Source organism: Coregonus clupeaformis, chromosome 1 (genome assembly GCF_020615455.1).
Source record: "Coregonus clupeaformis isolate EN_2021a chromosome 1, ASM2061545v1, whole genome shotgun sequence".
Classification (NCBI taxonomy): Eukaryota; Metazoa; Chordata; class Actinopteri; order Salmoniformes; family Salmonidae; genus Coregonus; species Coregonus clupeaformis.
In genome coordinates, this window is record NC_059192.1 from 59,657,395 (window position 1) to 59,681,625 (window position 24,231).

A 24,231-nucleotide genomic window follows, 5' to 3' on the forward strand; every position below is an offset into this window, starting at 1 on the left:
TTGCGGCCATTTAGCAGCACTGTGGCCATATGTGACCGACCGGCTCGATTTGGTCTTATGTAGCAAAATTTGAAATTGTGTTTTTTTACATTGGATAAAAGTAGAGACTCAGAGCTAGAACATGGTATATCATACACTACAGTTGAGGAACAATGGAATTCTGCTTTGAAAGTTGATAAACTAGTAACCACACTTTTGAGAAAATGTTCCTTTAATATTTTGGTACACCTACTGGAGAGCTCTTCTTTGTCTACAGCCATTCAGCATCGTTCACACACTCTTAAGCCTTAGCCCCACACATCTTTTTAAGGATTCACATGTGAGGCCAGGTGCTAAACAGAGTGAGTATGGTAGTGTACTAAACTATCAAAGATTTCAAGACTAAAGGCTGGTTTATACTAGTTCAATCAACATGTCTGTATACAGTTGTCGCAGTGACATCATGAACATTCTATTGTCGTCCAACATCACACTTGTCGTTGTCGTTATGAAAAGTATAAACACAAAAATAACAGGCTGCATGATATCAGAAGCCTGGTGATCCAAAATAGCATAACTGGTGTATCTTAACACCAATAAACCCATCCGTTTAAAAATGAATTTAGTAATCTAGGCAACTTTTGGTTTGTTTCTAGCTTGTTAGCTAGCTAGCTAATGTTAAGTTAGCTGGCTAGCCAGTTCAAATAATAACCATATCATGTAGCTGACAACGTCTTAACTTGAGCTAATTTGTATTCATTATTACAGGAAAATAAACTTACAACAAGATCATTATTTACAAGTTAATGGCGAGCTAATTACACAAAATAGCTTATGGTTGTGAATGTGACGAAATAAAAACAGGGCATTCTACCAGAGAATTTTTGAACTTGGACACTGTCTCGTTGGCCTAGCGCTATATCCTAATTTGACTTTGGTGCAGGTCATGTTGTTCTTCACATTACCATCTCTGGTAAACACACACTATATAAAAATAAAATCGAAGTTTATTTGTCACTTGCACAGGATACAGAAGGTGTAAACTGTACAGTGAAATGGTTACTTGCATAGTGGAGTCTTTTGTTTAGCCGTGTAGCTAGCTAGCTAAACAATGAACCATAATCCGAACTCATACTACCATGCACCATGCATGAATATGCAGGTAGGTAAAGCTAACCAATTAGGTTCAATGCTAGCTAGATAGCTAACATTAGGCTATAAGTTGCAATGCAAATTGCTTTCTGAGATACAAATAATATTACTACACAGATCATACATGTAACGTTAGCTAGCGAGCAAGCCAGCTAACGTTAGCTAGCTAGCTAACAGTACGCTTTAAATTGCAATGAAAACGACTTGCCAGATGATCAGCGAATGCTCGGAGTACGCGTCCTGTCTGGCCCTGCGGCCTTGTGAATGTTGACCTGCTTAAAAGTCTTACTCACATCGGCCACGCAGAGCGTGATCACATAGTCATCTGGAACAGCTGTTGCTCTCTTGCATGCTTCAGTGTTGCTTGCCTCGAAGCGAGCATAGAAGTGATTTAGCTCATCTGGTAGGCTCGTGTCACTGGGCAGCTCACGGCTGTGCTTCCCTTTGTAGTCTGTAATAGTTTGCAAGCCCTGTCACATCCGACGAGCGTCGGTGCCGGTGTGGTACGATTCAATCTTAGTCCTGTATTGACTGATTGCCTATTTGATGGTTCGTCGGAGGGCATAGCGGGATTTCTTATAAGCATCCTTGAAAGCGGCAGCTCTACCCTTTAGCTCAGTGCGGATGTTGCCTGTAATACATGGCTTCTGGTTGGAGTATGTACGTACGGTCACTGTGGGGATGACATCATCAATGCACTTATTGATGAAGCCAGTGACTGATGTGGTGTACTCCTCAATGCCATCGGAAGAATCACAGAACATATTCCAGTCTGTGCTAGCAACACAGTCCTGTGGCTTAGCATCTGCGTCATCTGACCACTTCCTTATTAACCAAGTTACAGGTGCTTCCTGCTTCAGTTGTGGCTTGTAACCAGGAATCAGGAGGATAGAATTATGGTCAGATTTGCCAAATGGAGGGTGAGGGAGAGCTTTGTGCGCGTCTCTGTGTGTGGAGTAAAGGTGGTCTAGAGTTTTTTTCCTCTGGTTGCACTTTTAATATGCTGGTAGAGATTATGTAGAACAGATTTAAGTTTCCCTGCATTAAAGACCCCGGCCACTAGGAGCGCTGCCTCTGGATGACCGTTTTCCTGTTTGCTTATGGCCTTATACATCTCATTGAGTGCAGTCTTTGTGCCAGTATCGGTTTGTGGTGGTAAATAGACAGCTACGAAAAATATAGAAGAAAACTCTCTTGGTAAATAGTGTGAACTACAGCTTATCATGAGATACTCTTCCTCAGGCGGGCAAGACCTCGAGACTTTATTAGATTTCGTGCACCAGCTGTTGTTTACAAATATATACAGACCGCCACCCCTTGTCTTACCGGAGGCAGCTGTTCTATCCTGCCGATGTAGCGTATATATATCCCACCGTATATATTGTAGCGTATATATATCCCACCCACGGTACACCATAGTGCCCTCAAAGCTCATCACTAAGCTAAGGATCCTGGGACTAAACACCTCCCTCTGCAACTGGATCCTGGACTTCCTGGCTGGGCCGCCCCCAGGTGGTAAGGGTAGGTAACAACACATCTGCCACACTGATCCTCAACACGGGGCCCCTCAGGGGTGCGTGCTCAGTCCCCTCCTGTACTCTCTGTTCACCCATGACTGCATGGCCAGGCACGACTCCAACACCATCATTAAGTTTGCCGACGACACAACAGTGGTAGGCCTGATCACCGACAACGATGAGACAGCCTATAGGGGAGGAGGTCAGAGATCTGGCCGTGTGGTGCCAGGACAACAACCTCTCCCTCAACGTGACCAAGACAAAGGAGATGATTGTGGACTACAGGAAAAAAAGAGGACTGAGCACGCCCCCATTCTCATCGACGGGGCTGTAGTGGAACAGGTTGAGAGCTTCAAGTTCCTTGGTGTCCACATCACCAACGAACTATCATGGTCCAAACACACCAAGACAGTCGTGAAGAGGGCACGACAAAGCCTATTCCCCCTCAGGAGACTAAAAAGATTTGGCATGGGTCCTCAGATCCTCAAAAATTCTACAGCTGCACCATCGAGAGCATCCTGACTGGTTGCATCACCGCCTGGTATGGCAACTGCTTGGCCTCTGACCGCAAGGCACTACAGAGGGTAGTGCGTACGCCCAGTACATCACAGGGGCAAAGCTCCCTGCCATCCAGGACCTCTATACCAGGCGGTGTCAGAGGAAGGCCCTCAAAATTGTCAAAGACTCCAGTCACCCTAGTCATAGACTGTTCTCTCTGCTACCGCACGGCAAGCGGTACCGGAGTGCCAAGTCTAGGTCCAAAAGACTTCTCAACAGCTTCTACCCCCAAGCCATAAGACTCCTGAACAGCTAATCATGGCTACCCGGACTATTTGCACTGCCCCCCACCCCATACTTTTTTACGCTGCTGCTACTCTGTTAAGTATTTATGCATAGTCACTTTAACTCTACCCACATGTACATATTACCTCAACTACCTCAACTAGCCGGTGCCCCCGCACATTGACTATGCAACGGTACCCCCCTGTATATATAGCCTCCCTACTGTCACTTTATTCTATTGTATATATAGCCTCCCTACTGTCACTTTATTTTTACTTCTGCTCTTTTTTTCTCAACACTTTTTTGTTGTTGTTTTATTCTTACTTTTTTGTTTAAAATAAATGCTCTGTTGGTTAAGGGCTGTAAGTAAGCATTTCACTGTAATGTCTGCACCTGTTGTATTCGGCGCATGTGACCAATAAAATTTGATTTGATTTGATTTGATTTATCCATGTCGTCGTTCAGCCATGACTCTGTGAAACATAAGATATTACAGTTTTTTATGTCCCGTTGGTAGGATATCCTTGATCGTAGGTCATCCATTTTGTTTTCCAATTATTGCACGTTGGCTAATAGGACTGATGGAAGGGGCAGATTACTCGCTCGCCGTCGGATCCTTACATGGCACCCCGACCTACGTCAACAATTTTTCCGTCTCTTTCTCATGCGAATGACGGGGATTTGGGCCTTGTCGGGTGTCTGTAGAATATCCTTTCCGTCCAAAATCCCAAAAAATATTTGTCCATTAAGAGGTGAGTAATCGCTGTCCTGATATCCAGAAGCTATTTTTGGTCATAAGAGACGGTGGCAGAAACATTATGTACAGAATAAATTACAAATAACGTGAAAAAAACACGGGGGACCGTAACATGGCAGCCATCTCCTCCGGCGCCATTTTAAAAGGATTGTCTGGTTCAATAAAACATTTTAAATCCTAAATCAGGGATTTCCTTATCGTCTGATTCATCTTCAGAGTCAGAGAGATTCAGCATGGAACGATTGCAACTTTTTCCCACTGATCTTTGTCATTAGCGCTATTAACTTCAGCGCAGCAATGTTGAGAGCATTAGCAACACCTTTTCAGTTATTTCAAAAAAAGCTGCAGTAGAAAGGATTATCCACACATACTGAGCAGCTCATGTTATAGATAGAAGCATGCTACATGGCAGACCAATCTGAACTAATCTCTTGGCATGTCCAGCCCATCCGTTATCTCAGCCAATCATGGCTAGCGGGAAGTTTCCTGTATTTTTCCATTTCTAAACCAACTAGGGTCGTAATTTAACAATTGTATTCATATTTACAGATGGCATGCACGTTTGTTATTAAAGCACATTAAAGTTCACATGTTCCAGAAGGCATTTCTGCCAAAAACGCATTTTGATAAAAATTTAAAACAAAATAAAATGCCTCTCCTGTGAAGTAGTGACGTGTGACATATGCCTAGCTTCTTGAAACGGGTCACATATTGGCTTAGATGTGATGGTAGGAAGATTTGAATTTAACATTGAGCATCAATCTGAGCCTACTATAGTCGCACCTACCTGACTTAATTACAAGAGTAGGGGCTAAAGTAACACAATCCTTCAAGGAACCTTGGAACCCAAACAATCTAATTCCGATGTCTGAGCCCACTTGTTTTCCTTAGAGCAGATTAAAATATCCACAACATTAAAAAACATGAGTAACTGTATGTATTTCTGTCAGGCAGGACCATACAGCGCTGAATGAGAGCAAATTTGACTAGGAAAGTTGTTTATTATTTAGCTACCAAAAAGTAAAGCTTACATTCATCATAAATATTCATGGTTGACATTTCCGCCTATTGTATCTCTGTGTTTACAGGTCTATATTTCCAAGATGCATTAAGATATCCTAATGTTGTTTGTTTGTTTTACACAACCATCCATTTCATAAATGGGAGACATTAGGGATGTAAAAAACATGGTTGTGTTTTGTTCTACCTCGGGTAGGGGTATCTAAACAATGTGGGGGCCTTGCCACTAGTCTAATTACCATAACCAGAAACTATCATATTTCACAGATTAACCATGGTCAAAAGGAGTGAATGATTTTAGAAGATTTGGATTGAATACCTACTGAAGTATACTGAGGAAAATCAATGGGATTATAAAATGTCAATGAATTATTGGCCTAACTGCCATGTGGAATCCATGTGGCTGGTCTTTTAATCTTTTAATCTGTCTCATTGGTTATGTCACAACATATACCAATATTATTATCTCTATCTACATTCTGCATGTTTTACAGCTACTGTACCAGTGCTACAGACTGAGTGCATGGTGTCAACACTACTGCAGTCACTGGTTATCTTTGCAATGGCTTCCTCTTTGATTCATATTTATTGTGTTTACAGAGAGAGACACTAGATGAGATCATTTCATTTGCGGTGTGAAATTCTTCCGACAGCCCTAATTTATATAATTTCACCACAGCATTGGTGTGGTGTGTTAGCTCCATTCTGCTATGTTCCAATGACGACTGTACACATTGATGATAAACTCATCCACAGCAATGCATTGCTCTGCAGAAGTTGTATATAATGTCCCCTGTGACCGCAATGATGAATAATCATTTTCCACATCCCAATCTGTGCATCCAGAAGTGCTTTGATGTGGCAGTAGCATCTGCAGGGAAACAGCTGAATCAAAACAATGTTTGTTGTTAAACAGCCTTTAATCCATCAGACAGATGCCTTTTTAATGTTTTCAATTAAGAGCTATAGGAACATAGGAGATTTCATTTTATAAACCCCCGATTTGGGCTCATTTGAATGTCAATAGAATGTGATGCATGACAGCATTGTGGCAATAATCGTGTCAGCATAATGCTATGCAGTGTGTTTATTAGGCTCGTTTAAATTCACCCCACACACAAATGGATTTTTGCTTTTGACGTAAAATCCAAATCTACCGGAGGTTACATTTTTCCAGCTTTTCTACCCATACTGAAAACCTCTTGCCATAGTACCTAAAAATGACACATGCAACACCATATATATACCATGTTAACCTATCCATGTCTGAGTACATTTATTTTAGTGAGCGAACCCTCCTACGGATGAGGCCTACAGTTGGACGGACATGAGATGTCAGATACACAGCAGCATATGAATGATAGCCCCTTTCCACTCTAGTGAGGACATTTAGGAGTCATTATTCCATCATTATCATCTTTGCCAGTGTCTCTGCAGACCTCTGCCCGTCAGAGAGAGGCTTGTCTGTAATGTAATTGAAATATTCATATAGTCTATTTTCCAGGAGAAAGTGGGTGAATCATGTCGTCTTTATACTGAGATAGGAGGGGTTTAGTGTAGACATAATGGCTGTGCCCCTATGTGGTTCCATTTCCTGACACACCATTAGCTTGTAGAATGAGGGAGAGGGGGGGAAAAGGATGCCATTGTGAAAATGACACATTACTAGAGCAATTTTATTTGTCACATGCCCTGAATACAACTGGTGTAGACTTTACCGTGAAATGATTACTTACGAGCTCTTTCTCAACAATACAGTTAAAAAGTAAGAAAATATTAGCCTCCCAAAAAAGAATGAAATAGTAACTATATAAAATAACAATAACGAGGCTATATACAAGGAGTACCGGTATCGAGTCAATGGCGGTCGTGACGTTTAAGATGAGGGAGGGCGATATTTTTTTTAATGAGCATGCCGTTATTTATATTACAGCATATTGGATGACTGTCATTCATATTCCATTCATCCAACTCAATGTAACATCGATAGGTTTAGGCTACAAAATGATACCAAAATCATGAGTTTGCTACAACCTAGCCTATGAATTAAAGTTTACAACATAGGTGTACAGGTCAAGAGAAAAATGTGAGTAATCAAGGTGACAGACAGTGACACTGTAATGAATACTCAGGGAGAAAAATATGTAGATTCACGCGCAGAGTGCGGCACGTGTTTATTTCGCCTTCGCAAAAGGCAGGAATCGTGGTCACAGGCAGGCAATGGTCATACACAGGTAGGCAAACAGGCAGGAGAATCAAAAACTAGGACTGAAGGCTATAACTGGTTCTCACAAACAAGCTAGGAAAAGGCTTAGTAGAGTCAAAATGAACAATACCTCACAAGGCACAAACAGAATGAACTGAACTAAATAAGGAGCTAATGAGACCAGGTGAGTAACTACAGTGGGGGGAAAAAAGTATTTAGTCAGCCACCAATTGTGCAAGTTCTCCCACTTAAAAAGATGAGCGAGGCCTGTAACTTTCATCATAGGTAAACGTCAACTATGACAGACAAATTGAGAAAAAAAATCCAGAAAATCACATTGTAGGATTTTTTATGAATTTATTTGCAAATTATGGTGGAAAATAAGTATTTGGTCAGCTACAAACAAGCAAGATTTCTGGCTCTCACAGACCTGCAACTTCTTCTTTAAGAGGCTCCTCTGTCCTCCACTCATTACCTGTATTAATGGCACCTGTTTGAACTTGTTATCAGTATAAAAGACACCTGTCCACAACCTCAAACAGTCACACTCCAAACTCCACTATGGCCAAGACCAAAGAGCTGTCAAAGGACACCAGAAACTAAATTGTAGACCTGCACCAGGCTGGGAAGACTGAATCTGCAATAGGTAAGCAGCTTGGTTTGAAGAAATCAACTGTGGGAGCAATTATTAGGAAATGGAAGACATACAAGACCACTGATAATCTCCCTCGATCTGGGGCTCCACGCAAGATCTCGTGGGGTCAAAATGATCACAAGAACGGTGAGCAAAAATCCCAGAACCACACGGGGGACCTAGTGAATGACCTGCAGAGAGCTGGGACCAAAGTAACAAAGCCTACCATCAGTAACACACTACGCCGCCAGGGACTCAAATCCTGCAGTGCCAGACGTGTCCCCCTGCTTAAGCCAGTACATGTCCAGGCCCGTCTGAAGTTTGCTAGAGTGCATTTGGATGATCCAGAAGAGGATTGGGAGAATGTCATATGGTCAGATGAAACCAAAATAGAACTTTTTGGTAAAAACTCAACTCGTCGTGTTTGGAGGACAAAGAATGCTGAGTTGCATCCAAAGAACACCATACCTACTGTGAAGCATGGGGGTGTAAACTTCATGCTTTGGGGCTGTTTTTCTGCAAAGGGACCAGGACGACTGATCCGTGTAAAGGAAAGAATGAATGGGGCCATGTATCGTGAGATCTTGAGTGAAAACCTCCTTCCATCAGCAAGGGCATTGAAGACAATGATCCCAAACACACCACCCGGGCAATGAAGGAGTGGCTTCGTAAGAAGCATTTCAAGGTCCTGGAGTGGCCTAGCCAGTCTCCAGATCTCAACCCCATAGAAAATCTTTGGAGGGAGTTGAAAGTCCGTGTTGCCCAGCGACAGCCCCAAAACATCACTGCTCTAGAGGAGATCTGCATGGAGGAATGGGCCAAAATACCAGCAACAGTGTGTGAAAACCTTGTGAAGACTTACAGAAAACATTTGACCTGTGTCATTGCCAACAAAGGGTATATAACAAAGTATTGAGAAACTTTTGTTATTGACCAAATACTTATTTTCCACCATAATTTGCAAATAAATTCATAAAAAATCCTACAATGTGATTTTCTGGAGAAAAAAATTCTCATTTTGTCTGTCATAGTTGACGTGTACCTATGATGAAAATTACAGGCCTCTCTCATATTTTTAAGAGGGAGAACTTGCACAATTGGTGGCTGACTAAATACTTTTTTCCCCACTGTAACACAGGTGAAATCAATGAACAAAAATGAAAGACAGGGCTACGTTCAAGAAAACAAGGTTGACTAAGAAAATAAATACAGAACCTTACAGACACATTCAATACCGCCTTACACACTCTTGCCTGCATCCAGCTGATATAGGGTCTAAACATTAGTCCAACAGTTGCAAACCATTTCGTTCCGTTTGCTTCCGTTTAAGAAACATTTCGCAACTGAATCGGCAGAATGAATACAGACCTGATCACACGAAAACACAGTTCACATTCATAGCAGCCACATACAAACAGCATGATCATTTTGTTTGTTGTATAATTCCTCCTCGCATCTACACGCTCTCCTCCTCTCAACTTTTCCCTGTGTTTGTGGACTTCAGTGCACAACACATCAGCTGTCTGTGACCAGGCGAAAAAACCTTTCCAAGCCAAACCTTCATATCATAACTACTAACCGCTACACACAGCCAACATCATTGTCACCATAACGTCATAGTCAACATAGCTACTAGAACTAACCCACTACAATCATGCAGTACAGTATACAGTCAGCAAGCAGTTTAGCAGTTACACCGGCGTGTCCCGGTGGTAATGAATTAATAAAACCAAACGCTTACCTTGACTTGGAAGAGTTCCAGTGTTGGATAGCCACAGCCAGCTAGCTAACATAGCATCCCTCTCTGAAACAGGTGTATGAGTAGGCTAAACTAGCTAGCTGCATTCTCTAGCTAATTGAAAGTGGAAAAAAAAATCTAAGAAATATAGCTAGGTTCTCTATTGCGTCTCCTTCATTTTTAAAGAAATGTATTTGTTCAAAACTGTTCAACTATTGTCTTTCACTCTCTTTGAGTCAACTACTCACCACATTTTATGCACTGCAGTGCTAGCTAGCTGTAGCTCATGCTTTCAGTACTAGATTATTTCTCTGATCCTTTGATTGGCTGGACAACATGTCAGTTCATGCTGCAAGAGCTCTGATAGGTTGGAGGACATCCTCCGGAGGTTGGCATAATTACTGTGTAAGTCTATGGAAGGGGGTGAGAACCATGAGCCTCCTAGGTTTTGTATTGAAGTCAACGTAGGTACGTTGAGGCCGGAAACTAGCTGTCCTCCAGCTACAGCATGGTGCTACCCTACAGAGTGCTGGTGAGGCTACTGTAGAACTTCATGGCAAAACAGTGTGTTTTAATGAATTATTTGTTGACGTGAATATATTTAGTATAGTTTTATCTAAAAATGAAAAAATTGATTTATTTTATACAATTCACTGAGGAGGATGGTCCTCCCCATTCTCCTCTGAGGAGTCTCCACTGGTGCAGGGTTACGAGGTGTGATATCGAAAGGTGTTGCTTTTACCAATTGAACTCCCAGCTACATTTCTTCTTACTTGATTAGGTCGACACAGATATTCTAAGGTCTCAATTAACTGCAATTAATGTAGAAAAACATTCACTTTAAATTGGAAATGTTGCTCTTCTGTACTTTGGGTAATTTCAACCACTGAGTTCCTCTACTGAACTGCCCAACTGAATTTGTGTGTGCCAAGCCAGTGGGGAGTTTTCTTGAGCTGCTGAGGGTTCAGGTCATGGGTGATTCATTAGCATGTGAAGGTGCTTCGGGGAAAATAGGTCCCTCAATCACCTAAAAAAACCTTTCCAAGCCAAACCTTCATATCATAACTACTAACCGCTACACACAGCCAACATCATTGTCACCATAACGTCATAGTCAACATAGCTACTAGAACTAACCCACTACAATCATGCAGTACAGTATACAGTCAGCAAGCAGTTTAGCAGTTACACCGGCGTGTCCCGGTGGTAATGAATTAATAAAACCAAACGCTTACCTTGACTTGGAAGAGTTCCAGTGTTGGATAGCCACAGCCAGCTAGCTAACATAGCATCCCTCTCTGAAACAGGTGTATGAGTAGGCTAAACTAGCTAGCTGCATTCTCTAGCTAATTGAAAGTGGAAAAAAAATCTAAGAAATATAGCTAGGTTCTCTATTGCGTCTCCTTCATTTTTAAAGAAATGTATTTGTTCAAAACTGTTCAACTATTGTCTTTCACTCTCTTTGAGTCAACTACTCACCACATTTTATGCACTGCAGTGCTAGCTAGCTGTAGCTCATGCTTTCAGTACTAGATTATTTCTCTGATCCTTTGATTGGCTGGACAACATGTCAGTTCATGCTACCCTACAGAGTGCTGGTGAGGCTACTGTAGAACTTCATGGCAAAACAGTGTGTTTTAATGAATTATTTGTTGACGTGAATATATTTAGTATAGTTTTATCTAAAAATGAAAAAATTGATTTATTTTATACAATTCACTGAGGAGGATGGTCCTCCCCATTCTCCTCTGAGGAGTCTCCACTGGTGCAGGGTTACGAGGTGTGATATCGAAAGGTGTTGCTTTTACCAATTGAACTCCCAGCTACATTTCTTCTTACTTGATTAGGTCGACACAGATATTCTAAGGTCTCAATTAACTGCAATTAATGTAGAAAAACATTCACTTTAAATTGGAAATGTTGCTCTTCTGTACTTTGGGTAATTTCAACCACTGAGTTCCTCTACTGAACTGCCCAACTGAATTTGTGTGTGCCAAGCCAGTGGGGAGTTTTCTTGAGCTGCTGAGGGTTCAGGTCATGGGTGATTCATTAGCATGTGAAGGTGCTTCGGGGAAAATAGGTCCCTCAATCACCTAAATGCCCTCATTCTCTCTCTCTCTCTCTCTCTCTCTCTCTCTCTCTCTCTCTCTCTCTCTCTCTCTCTCTCTCTCTCTCTCTCTCTCTCTCTCTCTCTCTCTCTCTCTCTCTCTCTCTCTCTCTCTCTCCCTGATTTTCTACACTCATTTCCCCTCATTTCCCCTCACACATATTCTTTATCTTATTCTCTCTCTCCCTCCCTCTCTTTCTTTTGCTCTCTCACTCTCTCTTCCTCCTCCTGTCCTGCACTCCCCTCCACCCCCGTATGGGGCCAGAGAGCAGTACCTTTACGCATGAAATGATCAGGTACATTGATAATACACTGAGTGCACAAAACATTATGAAAACCTGCTCTTTCCATGACATAGACTGACCAGGTGAATCTAGGTGAAAGCTATGATCCCTTATTGATGTCACCTGTTAAATCCACTTCAATCCATGAGACATTTGAGATTGTGTATGTGTGCCATTCAGAGGTTGAATCGGCAAGACAAAATATTTAAGTGCCTTAGAACATGGTATGGTAGTAGGTGCCAGGCTCGCCAGTTTGAGTGTGTCAAGAACTGCAACCCTTCTGGGTTTTTCACGCTCAATAGTTTCCCGTGTGTATCAAGAATGGTCCACCACCCAAAGGACATCCAACCAACTTGACACAACTGTGGGAAACATGGGCCAGCATCCCTGTGGAACGCTTTCGACACCTTGTAGTGTCCATGCCCCCACAAATTGAGGCTGTTCTCAGGGCAAAAGGTGGTGCAACTCAATATTAGGAAGGTGTTCCTAATGTTTTATACACTTTGTGTACTTATTGATGCAAGACAAGTATTCATTGACCCAAGGCCTGGTTGATTTAAGGTTTCCTGCCTTATTAAGACTGAATCAGAGTCCCTTGTTAATTAGACTTCTGACTTCTGTTTGGTTATACTGTAGGTATTTGATATGTGTTGATGTGTTAAGTGTGTGGGTGAGAGTGTGGGAGTCGGCAGAAGTTTAGAAGATTTACAGCTCGTACACTCACATTAAACTTCTTTAACTTATGACCATTAACATTTTATTTGTATTTTATCTTTGAATAAAGACATCGACTTGTGTACTTGGCAGTCAGCAGTTTTTAAGCACTGGTAAATGTTTATTTACCATTTTTAATGCCTCCAAGCACACTTACAACCCTTCCAACTAGCATAGTACTTTATATATCTTCATAAGCAGAAGCTCACTGACAGAGATGCTCAACATTCATAAAATATTTACTATTACTTATAATGAACAGCATTTCAGGGTAAATTTGGAGCTATAGATGTTAAGACTATATACATATTTTACTGTACTTTCAGTAATTCGTCCCAGCAACAAGCATCTTGATTTCTCTAAAGCACACACAAACATAAACAAACAGCAGGAGGAAGTGGTGGTTGGACAAACTATTTTAGAAACTACAAGTATTACAAACATGGATTTGTATGTTAATCTGAGTGACAGATTTCAGTGAGTACATGTTTCTGTGGTGGTGGGGAGGGATGAGGTGGTGCGTGCAAAAGAGAAAGGGATTTATTGCATAACTTGTTGTAGTGTATTTTTTTGTTGTTGTGACATTTAAGGTATGCTTTGTTTACTTTTCTACAGGCCCTACCCACTCTTTCAGCCATCCTCTTCCTGTTGTTATTCCAATAGCCATATGGCTGTATGTGCCCTCAGTTCCTTCCCGGCCCATACCCTGGTCTGCTGCTCTATTGCCGTATTGTGTCCTACCCTGCCCATGTCCTGCACTGCCCGACTGTGTCCTACCCTGCCCATGTCCTACCCTGCCCTGCTGTGCCCTGCTCTGACCTGCCCTTTAACTTCTGTCCCTTCACCTCACATACTTTCTGAAAAAACCCTCTGTGCCATAAGTCCCTTCCCAATTTCTCCAGTAGTTTGATCTTTGGGGGGCATTTTGTTATCTCCATCTTTTTTATCTCCATCTTTATCTTTGCTATCTCTAACAAACAGATCACACTACTTTCCTTTGACCACTACTGATTCCTCGTGCTCTCTACTGCCTTATTGGAATGTCTGAAGTTTGTCTCATTATGTCCCTCTCTTGTCATTGTCCCTCTTCAGCCTGTGAGCTGATGAACCAGGGCATCCTGGCTCTGGTGACGTCTACAGGCTGTGCAGCCGCCAATGCCCTCCAGTCCTTGACCGACGCCATGCACATACCCCATCTGTTTATCCAGAGGAACGGCGTGGGCACGCCACGCACCGCCTGCCACCTCAACCCCAGCCCTGATGGGGAGAGCTACACCCTGGCCGCTCGTCCACCTGCACGCCTCAACGACGTCATGCTGACCCTGGTCACTGAGCTGCGCTGGCAGAAGTTCATCATCTTCTATGATGCTGACTACGGTGAGTGTGGGAGAGGGTGTGGGGGAGAGGGTGAGTGGGGGTTGATGGGTGGGTGTGTGGAAAACACAGTGTAGTGTTGTGTGACCATTACAGGTTTTGTTGAGTGTTTTTGTATGTGTGACCTTCAAAAGACCTCTTCTCCAAGGAGGAAGGCCAGTACGATGTTGATGATGATGATGATGATGATGATGATGACCATAATCGTGATGGCGAACCAGCAGTAATCAATAGGATAAAAGTTTTTTCCTGGAGCTATATTGTTCTGTTGGACAATGCAAAATACTGATTAATGTTTAAAGGGAAAGTGTGACATTTTGGCAAATAACCCCTTTTTTGTACTTACCCAGAGTTAGATGAACTCATGGATACCATTTTTATGCTTGCTCTTCCTATAGACTTCCATTCATTGCGCTAACGCTATTAGCAATAGCTCCAGAAACTACCTTCAACTTCCTTCAAACTGCCCGCAGAGACATAACAATGGTGTCCATGAGTTCATCTGACTCTGGGTAAATACAAAAATGTTGCCAAAATGTTGCACTATCCCCTTAACTGGGTGTTCGTGGTTCACACACCTCCAATAATTGTTTTGTCTACCTTACATTCCCATTGCACTCATTAGTATATTCTGTTTACGATGAACGGTACATCTGAACTGCCAGGATGAAGATATTTTGGAGATTTGTTCCAATGCGTTTATTTACAGTTCTCATCATAAGGTAATTTGTAGATGCCACTGAAGCATAGATTAAATATTACTCCCTGTCACCATTTGTAAATCATTCCAATGAAATCACTTCATAAGCCGTCATCGCGTCATGCTCTCATAGCGTATGAGCATAATATAAATAGTAAATCACCTCATATCACAGTTCACATAAATAATATATTGAGGGTCTCCATAAGGAGGTCAGAGTGTTTAGTGATTCAAAACGTTTAGAAAACATTATCAAAGCCATGCACTGACTCACAGAGGGGATTCATGTGTGATTGCCCAAAAAGTTGTGGTAAATCCTTGGTCATGTTCATATTAAAGGCATAATGTGTAATTTTTTTAACGAAATTGACCCAACAGTACAGAGGGGGAGGTTTTTTGCAAGTGCACTGCACGCTGATTAGGTTAGATGGAACTTGTGTTTTTCATGTGTGCATTTGTTAGTTGAAACCTTGATTGCTCGTGCATTTCATCCAATGGCAACAGGGCAAAGAGTAATAATAGATTGCACTCTTGATCCTGTTCTTGGAGAAGCTAGTCTTAATTGGCTTTATTATTTAATTAATCTCACCTATAACTCCCTTTAGGCCAGACCTTTTCTAATCCACTTTTAGAACACAGCAAGCTCTGGAATAAGCAATGCATTTCTGAGGCCAGTAACAGTTGTACAGAAGTTGTACACCCATTCATAGCGGTTTGAAAGTAGACCTGTGGTAGGGATACTTTATCATGGACACATGCTTCACACACTTTCAGTAGACACCTTTCATAAATACTATTGTTTATTGATTTTCCTGTTATAACATCAGCAACTCAAGAGGTAGTCATAACATTTTGGCTGAATACATTTGGTGTAAGCATTTCACTGTTAGTCTACATCTGTTGTTTACGAAGCATGTGACTAATACAATTGTATTAGATTTTAATGAGATGCAACTAATCAGGGCTAGGAATAGGCAAGAAGTATGACTAAACAATGTGTTAATTCTTAACCAGGCCCCATTAGTGTTAAATAATGAATAAAGAGACCAGTTTTGACGAGGCAGTAACACTGACATCCACATCCTTGTGTTACATTCTTTAACTCAGCACTTCAATTACATTTCAAAACAGTCAAAATACCCTCAGTGCAGACGAGTGATTTAAGAACATATAATTCACATTCTCTGAGTGTGATCGTATCAAAACCCCTGTCTTCTCCACTTCCTCTGCCATCTGTAGTCTGAGGAGTAAGCAGCAGGCCTTTGATGCTCTAGGAGGTCTTTCACAAAGCAGCAAAGCACCACATTAATACCTGGTGCGTCAGGGAGTCATCTTCCACAGTTGTACAACTCTGGTTGTGCAACTCTGCATGTGTAAGTGATGATGGGAAGATGAGGCATTCAGCAGAGTACTACTGATGACAATGACATTTGTGGAGGGGGTTGAAGGAACTGTAGCTGTAGCAGGGTGCTACTACTTGTGTGGTCAGGTGCCACAAAGAGGGACTTAGGAAAATTGCAATTGGCTCAGAACAGGGCAACACAGCTGGCCCCTGGCTCAAAGTGCAGGAGAGATTGACTTCATCACTACTTGTATTTGTGAGAGGTATTGACATGTTAAATGCACCGAACTGTCTGTTTGAACTACTGGCACACAGCTCGGACATCCATGCATACCCCACAAGACATGCCACCAGAGGTCTCTTCAAAGTCCACAAGTCCATAACAGACTATGGGAGGTGCACAGTACTACATAGAGCCAAGTAACTCATGCAAGCAGTAAAATTAGATTTAGAAAACAGATAAAAATACACCTTATGGAACATCGGGGACTGTGAAGCAACACAAACATACGCACAGACACATGCATACAAACACACGATAACATACGCGCTATACACACACGTACACATGGATTTTGTGTTGTAGATATGTGGTGGTAGAGTAGGGGCCTGAGGGCACACACTTAATATGTTGTGAAATATGTTGTGAATGTATTGTAATGTTGAAAAGAAATGTATAACTGCCTTAATTTTGCTGGACCCCAGGAAGAGCAGCTGCTGCCTTGGCAGCAGCTAATGGGGATCCATAATAAATACAAATACATATACTACACGGTAACTAGCTATAAATCTAAAGCAGGTACACTATGATAACGCTACAGTAGGTTGTGTGACAGCCCCGCTCTGCTATAGAAAAGACACTTACATTCGAATGTTTTGACTGCAACCTCTGGATGAGTAGATAGGAATTCATTATAGCATCAGTTGCAGTGTAGCATTGAGCCATTCATTACTATGTGAATACTTTCATTACATGTTATTGAAAGCTAATTAATGCCTTCGAGTCAGCTGATATCTGAGGCTGTCAGGTCAAAGATACATTACATCCATCCACCCACAGCAGATAGAGTAGACAGGTGATTAAAGCAGAGGCTATGCATCTATAATCAACACACTCCAATAATTAATTTGTAAAAAAAAAATAGCCACTTGCCACTCAACATTACTGACGGGTGTGTGTGGATACAAGACTGAGCTGCAGATTAGTGGTTGACACAGGAGTGAGAATCCATACCTGTACTGTCCTGAACCTGCAACAGTTTTACAACATTTACTTTACATTTACAATTGAGTCAGTAGTGAATGCATACATTTTCATCAGTTATCAGTTACAGCCTTCATCCACCTTTCCAGACATTTTGGAGATGGGATTCCTGTATCCTCCTGGTGAGCCATTTTGGACTTGTGGCTTTGTAATTGTAGTTGTCCATCCCCTAGACTGGCTGCCAGCCAGGGTTTGAGAGCCCATTCAACCTTACATTTTCCCGTAACCCTGGGTGGGGGCCCTAACTGAGTGCTGTCAGCCGGAGCCAGCTGAGCCTGGGACTCGTGTGGGGCAGTGGCGTCACTCACTGAGGTAGCATGCAAGGCAGAGCAACGCAAGGCAGAGCAGAGCAGAGCAGAGCAGAGCAAACTGAAGTAAAGCAAAGCATATCAAAGCAAGCAAAGCAATGCTACCCGCTACCACTATAACCCTGGAACTTTCCTGTCCCTCCCCAATAAAAATCACTCCCGTCCCATGCGCATTTTTACGCACAGAAATCAGAAATAATTATAGTTATTAGCTGTTTCTCTGTCTGTCCCCCACTCTGCCTGTGAGTAGCCATAGCAACTGCTCCGTTTGGCTGCCACTCAGCGCTCAAGACACAGTTGCCTGCTCACACAGCTGATAACAACCACATTACAAGATTTTGGCAATGAAGGCAGCCCTTCTACTTACCCAGAATTGGATGAACTCAGTACCTCTATTGAAGGAAATATAATTCACTGACATAGAGTTGGTATCTGAGGTAAAGTAGTGACTGCTCAGTGGCCACGGCTACAACTGGAGTGAGGCGCGAGAGTGAGCCGAGAGAAGGGGTAGGGGGAAAATGGCCCTTCTTTTCTTTTTATTTTGTATTAACCGTTTACACTCATACCCATATACAGGTTGAAAATTGCAGATTTGGACACTGATAAGTGCCTGTACAGTAACAAGCTATACATGATGTCAGAGCTCAGGGCCTCTTTTTCACAGCGCTGTATGGGTTTTGACTGTGAGCCATTCTGAACTTGAGCACCGCGCGCGACAAGAAGTTTCCCCATCTCTCCCGCTAATTGGGCAACTTTTGCACATTTGTTGTTGTCTGAGTGAATGCTGTAAATTAGTAGGACTCAATGTATTTTGAAAGATGAGACGTTGAGGATTATAATAAATACCGCTTTGATGTCATACAAGCAAGTGTCCAAGAGTCCAAATGTGCACTTCAAATTTCCATAATTAAGATCTGCTTCTCAGATTTGCCTTGTGAAAGCCTAACACTGTAAGATCGTATTTCATAATTTAGCTAGTCATGTTGGCAATGGAACAAGCTTTCAAATTATGCCCACCCTACCCAGAAAGTAATTTATAATGGACAGTTTTGGATTGCGTAGACAACAACAGTAAATGTGTGATGGCGGGGATGCATGGCTGTGTTCCAAACAAAACAACTACAAATGTGCTTGCTCTAGTTCCTCAACGGCACAGCAATGAGAGCTCAAAAAAGCACCTTATAGTTGAAGACTCTTCTTTGAGTCATAAAAGTGCATTGAAATTACTTAGGACCTGTGCACACTTTGGAGAGGTGTGTGTGACAACTTGGAGACACCAGTTAGACCTATCATTCAAACCCTTGTAATGTATTTGTCTTATGTTGCACTTACCACAAATTCGTCAAGAATATTCTTATAATGTTACTGAATGTATCCAGAGTATTTTTAGATTTTGTTATTATCAAATGCGGCGAAATTTACAGTAAATGTAAAATGCACACAAAATCAACAGTGTAATGTTTTGGATTCAGTCTTGTCAGGTGAACTTTTGTGTCCTCACCTCATTCTAATAATTGTACCATCATCTCTCCAAACTGTTCCCTTTTCATTTCTACCATGGTTATGCATTCCATATTTCTTCTGAAAGAAACATTTCAATTTAGCCCTATCCATATATGCCAATTTCCACGTGTGTAATGGGTTAAGTAAACTACTGTATATAAGCCCAAAACACACAGTTAGTGTTTTTCATGAAATGCCCCACACACTGCATATTTCTACTGCCCGTTCCTGTGGACTGTCAATCCTGTCCCGTCTAATGAGTGTCCCGAACTTGACTCTAGAACTTGACTCCCATTCCTGCCTGAATCCTGCAGACCTGCGGGATTCCTGTTCCCATGTCAACCTCTACTGTAGATAACAAGCTCTTGACCCATCTGGTTATCATCCTGTCATGACAAAGTACTTAATTACATTTGAATATGACTGTACAAGGAAGATACAAGGATTTTATTTATTTCAATTGCTCCCGGTATGGAGTCAGTTGTACATTCTTATGTGTAAATATGTCACTTGTGAAGTACAGCAGCAGCTGATGAAAAGCTGAGGCTGTATTGCTCCTTGCTGAGTCATCAGTCGACTGGCGCTTTCTGCACTTCCACTGTGCAGACAGATGTTAGACAACATAATAGTTATACCCCACTTGCTCCAGGCACCATGGTGCTGTAGCATTGAAGTCCATGCCTGACAGTATTACCTAATAACATACAGTATCTAGTTAATTGTATGAATGTCAATGCTTGTAATGACTTGATGCAACAGTGGGCCTTACAGTAAAGGAAGTTGTGTTTGTGCAGAACTGATAATGATTTGTATGTATATGCATCATCAAAGCATACTTCTCTTCTGTATTTCCCATGAGGTATCACTGGTGGTTTGTCAAAAAGGGGCACGCTCAGGACTGAAGAGGTTTAGTTCAGTTTATTAGGATACCCATTAGCTACTACACATGCAGCAGCTACTCTTCCACATAAAACGTACAAATACATGACAAGTACAGAACCAAAAACAACATAAGATATTACATTAAATAAAACATACAACATAAGAGTTGTATACTGGAAAGACACCAAAACAACAAAAATACTATTTACACACTATTCATATTTCTACATATTCATATTCTTATATACAGAACAGTTAAATTAGATCTTTAGAAAGAGGAAAGGCGCTGTGATACAATACGTTTTTTGAATGTATTTCTTTTAAGCAAAACTTGTTTTTTGCCTGTTTAACCTCTGGTGGCAGAGCATTCCACATTGACATGGCTCTATACATAACTGAGTGACGCATTACATCTGTTTTTGGTTTGGGTATCGTGAAGAAAGCCATAGTGGCGTGTCTGGTGGGGTATGTACTGTATGTCTGTTTGAAGTGTATGCAAATAGGTTATACAAGTGGTTAGGCATTTTCAACACACAAATGTTTCTTAAAAAGACTAGAAGAGAAGTAGTCAATTTCTTCTTAACCCTCAACCATGAAAGACTATCATGCATGTTGTTGATGTTAGTTCTGTGTGTCCAGTTAAGGGTAAGGCGTGCTGCTTGGTTTTGAGCCAGCTGCAGCTTTGCTAGGTCTTTCTTTGCTGCACCAGACCAGATTACCGGACAGTAATCAAGATGGGACAAGATCAAATTATGATCAACTAGTAGAGTTGATCTTTGTGTCAAAATATTTTAAATTTTCACCACAACTTTGTCAATATGACTTGACCATGATAACTGACCATCCGATGTTACTCCTAGGAGTTCAGCTTCTTCAACTTGTTCAATGGTCACACCCTTTATGCACAAATCCAGTTGAGGTTTAGGTCTGAGAGAATTATTTGAATCAAATACAATGCTTTTGGTTTTGAGGTCTATTTAAGACCAGTTTATTGTTAATTACCCATTCTGACTCTGACTGTAACTTCTTGCTAAGAATCTCAGTGAGCTCACTGGCTGTAGCTGCTGATGTGTAGAGAGTGCAATCTACAGCATACATAGTCATTTTAGCTTCTTGTAAGACAAGTGGCAAGTCATTTGTTAAAATAGAGAAGAGTAACAGCCCAAGGCAACTACCCTGAGGGATACCGCACTGTACATATATGATGTTGGAGAAGCTTCTATCGAAGAATACTCTCTGAGTTCTATTTGATAAGTAACTCTCCAACCATGTGATGGTAGGTGAGGTAAAGCCATAACAAGTGCATTTTTTTTCAATAACAATGATTATCAATAACATCAACGGCTGCATTGAAATCTAACAATACAGATCCAATTATAATCTTATTATCCATTTATTTTAGCCAATCATCAGTCATCTGAGTCAGTGCAGTACAAGTTAATTGCCCTTCCCTATATACATGCTGAATATCTGTAGTTGTTCTTTGAAAAATAGCATTGCATGTGTTCAAACACAATTTCCTCCATCAGTTTACTAAGAACAGGCAGCAAACTGATTGGCAGCTGTTAGAGGCCAGAAAAGGGTGCTTTACTATTTTTAGGTAGTGGAGTTAATTTAGCTTCCTTCCATGCCTGTGGACACACATACACTCCTTTAGGCTTTGGTTAAAGACATGGAAAATAAGGGTGGCAATACAGTCTGCTACCATTCTCAATAGTTTCTCATCTAGATTGTCTATACCTGGTGGCTTATAATTATTGATAGATAACAATCGTTTTTCCATCTCTTCCACACAAACTTGACCAAATTCAAAACAGCAATCCTTCTCTTTCATTATTAGATCTTCAATACACGAATATGATGGTTCACTGTTTTATGTTGTCATTTCACTTCTCAGTGAAGTTTAGTCACACCATTTCTCAATTGACAGTATGTCAACCAATCAGCTGAGCAGCCTGACTTGTTTGCCACCTTTTTTTGCCACCTTTTTTTTAACCATACATTTTTTTAATTCATCATCGATCCAGGGCGCTCTGACAGTTCTCACAGTTTCCTAACAGTTTCATGTTTGTCAACAATTGGCAAGAATAATTTTACAAAATACTCCCAAGTGCTGCGTCTGGATTCTCCTACTTATACACATCAGACCTACATCATTATTTTACATATTCTACAAAAAAAAACTTTGTATGATCTCTTATAAATAGTTTTAGGCCCTGAATTTGGTACTTTGGTATTCCTTGTTATTACCACAATTTTATGGTCACTACAGCCAATGGGAATTAATATTGCTTTAGGGCAAAGCTCTGCAGCATTAATTAATATATTATCAATACAAGTGGATGTCACAGATCCAACACTATTGGTATACACGCTAGGTGGTGTTGGTTGAGTGATTATCTGGGTCATGTTACAGTCATTAGTCACAGTAAGAAGCTTCTTCTTGAGAGATTATAACCAGTCAATGTTTAGGTCACCAAGAAAATAATACATTTCATCAGAGACATTATCTAACATCACACACGTATTCTTCAGATACTGACAGTTTGAATGACCTTGTGTCAGTACATAAAGTACGGGTAGGCTGATCCTTTAGTTAAGATTCAAGAAGACAGCTGTGGTATATACAGTGTATTCAGAAAGTATTTAGCCTCTTGACTTCTTCCACATTTGGTACGTTACAGCCTTAGTCTAAAATGGATTCAATAATATTTTCCTCATCAATCTACACACAATACCCAATAATGACAAAGCAAAAACAGGTTTTTATAAATTTTTGCAAATGTCAAAAACAACGACTGATAAATAACATTTACATAAGTATTCAGACCCTCTACTCATTACTTTGTTGAAGCATCTTTGGCAGCGATTACAGCCTCGAGTCTTCTTGGATATGAAGCTACAAGATTGGCACACCTGTATTTGGGGAGTTTCTCCCATTCTTCTCTGCAGATCCTCTCAAGCTCTGACAGGTTGGATGGGGAGCGTCGCTGCACAGCTATTTTCAGGTCTCTCCAGAGATGCTCGATCGGGTTCAAGTCCAGGCTCTGGCTGAGCCACTCAAGGACATTCAGAGACTTGTCCCGAAGCCACTCCTGTGTTGTCTTGGCTGTGTGCTTAGGGTCGTTGTCCTGTTGGAAGGTGAACCTTCGCCCCAGTCTGAGGTCCTGAGCACTCTGGAGCAGGTTTTCATCAAGGATCTCTCTGTACTTTGCTCCGTTCATCTTTACCTCGATCTTGACTAGTCTGCCAGTCCCTGCCACTGAAAAACATCCCCACAGCATGATGCTGCCACACCATGCTTTACCGTAGGGATGGTGCCAGGTTTCCTCCAGACGTGACGCTTGGCATTCAGGCCAAAGAGTTCAATCTTGGTTTCATCAGACCAGAGAATCTTGTTTCTCATGGTCTGAGAGTCCTTTAGGTGCCTTTTAGCAAACTCCAAGTGGGCTGTCATGTGCCTTTTACTGAGGAGTGGGTTCCGTCTGGCCACTCTACCATAAAGGCCTCATTGGTGGAGTGCTGCAGAGATGGTTGTCCTTCTGGAAGGTTCTCCCATCTCCACAGAGGAACTCTGGAGCTCTGTCAGAGTGACCGTTGGGTTCTTGGTCACCTCCCTGACCAAGGCCCTTCTCCCCCGATTGCAAAAGTTTGGCCGGGTGGCCAGCTCTAGGAAGAGTCTTGGTGGTTCCAAACTTCTTCCATTTAGGAATGATGAAGGCCACTGTGTTCTTGGGGACCTTCAATGCCGCAGAAATTTTTTGGTACCCTTCCTCAGATCTGTGCCTCGACACAATCCTGTCTCAGAGCTGTATGGACAATTCCTTTGATCTCATGGCTTGGTTTTTGCTCCAACATGCACTGTCAACTGTGGGACCTTATATAGACAGGTGTGTACCTTTCCAAATCATATCCAATCAATTGAATTTACTACAGGTGGACACCAATCAAGTTGTAGGAACATATC

The 24,231-nt window shown here is 41.6% G+C and overlaps 1 protein-coding gene across 2 annotated transcripts in view; it reads left to right on the plus strand.

Moving 5' to 3' along the window:
- LOC121571305 (glutamate receptor ionotropic, delta-1-like) overlaps nucleotides 1-24,231 on the plus strand; it is a 515,242-nt gene that overhangs the window by 271,817 nt on the left and 219,194 nt on the right. For both annotated transcript variants that reach the window (XM_045222049.1, XM_041882706.2), the window contains exon 3: nucleotides 13,984-14,268. In XM_045222049.1, the coding sequence (XP_045077984.1) occupies nucleotides 13,984-14,268 (285 nt within the window). The remainder of the gene's footprint in view (nucleotides 1-13,983; nucleotides 14,269-24,231) is intronic.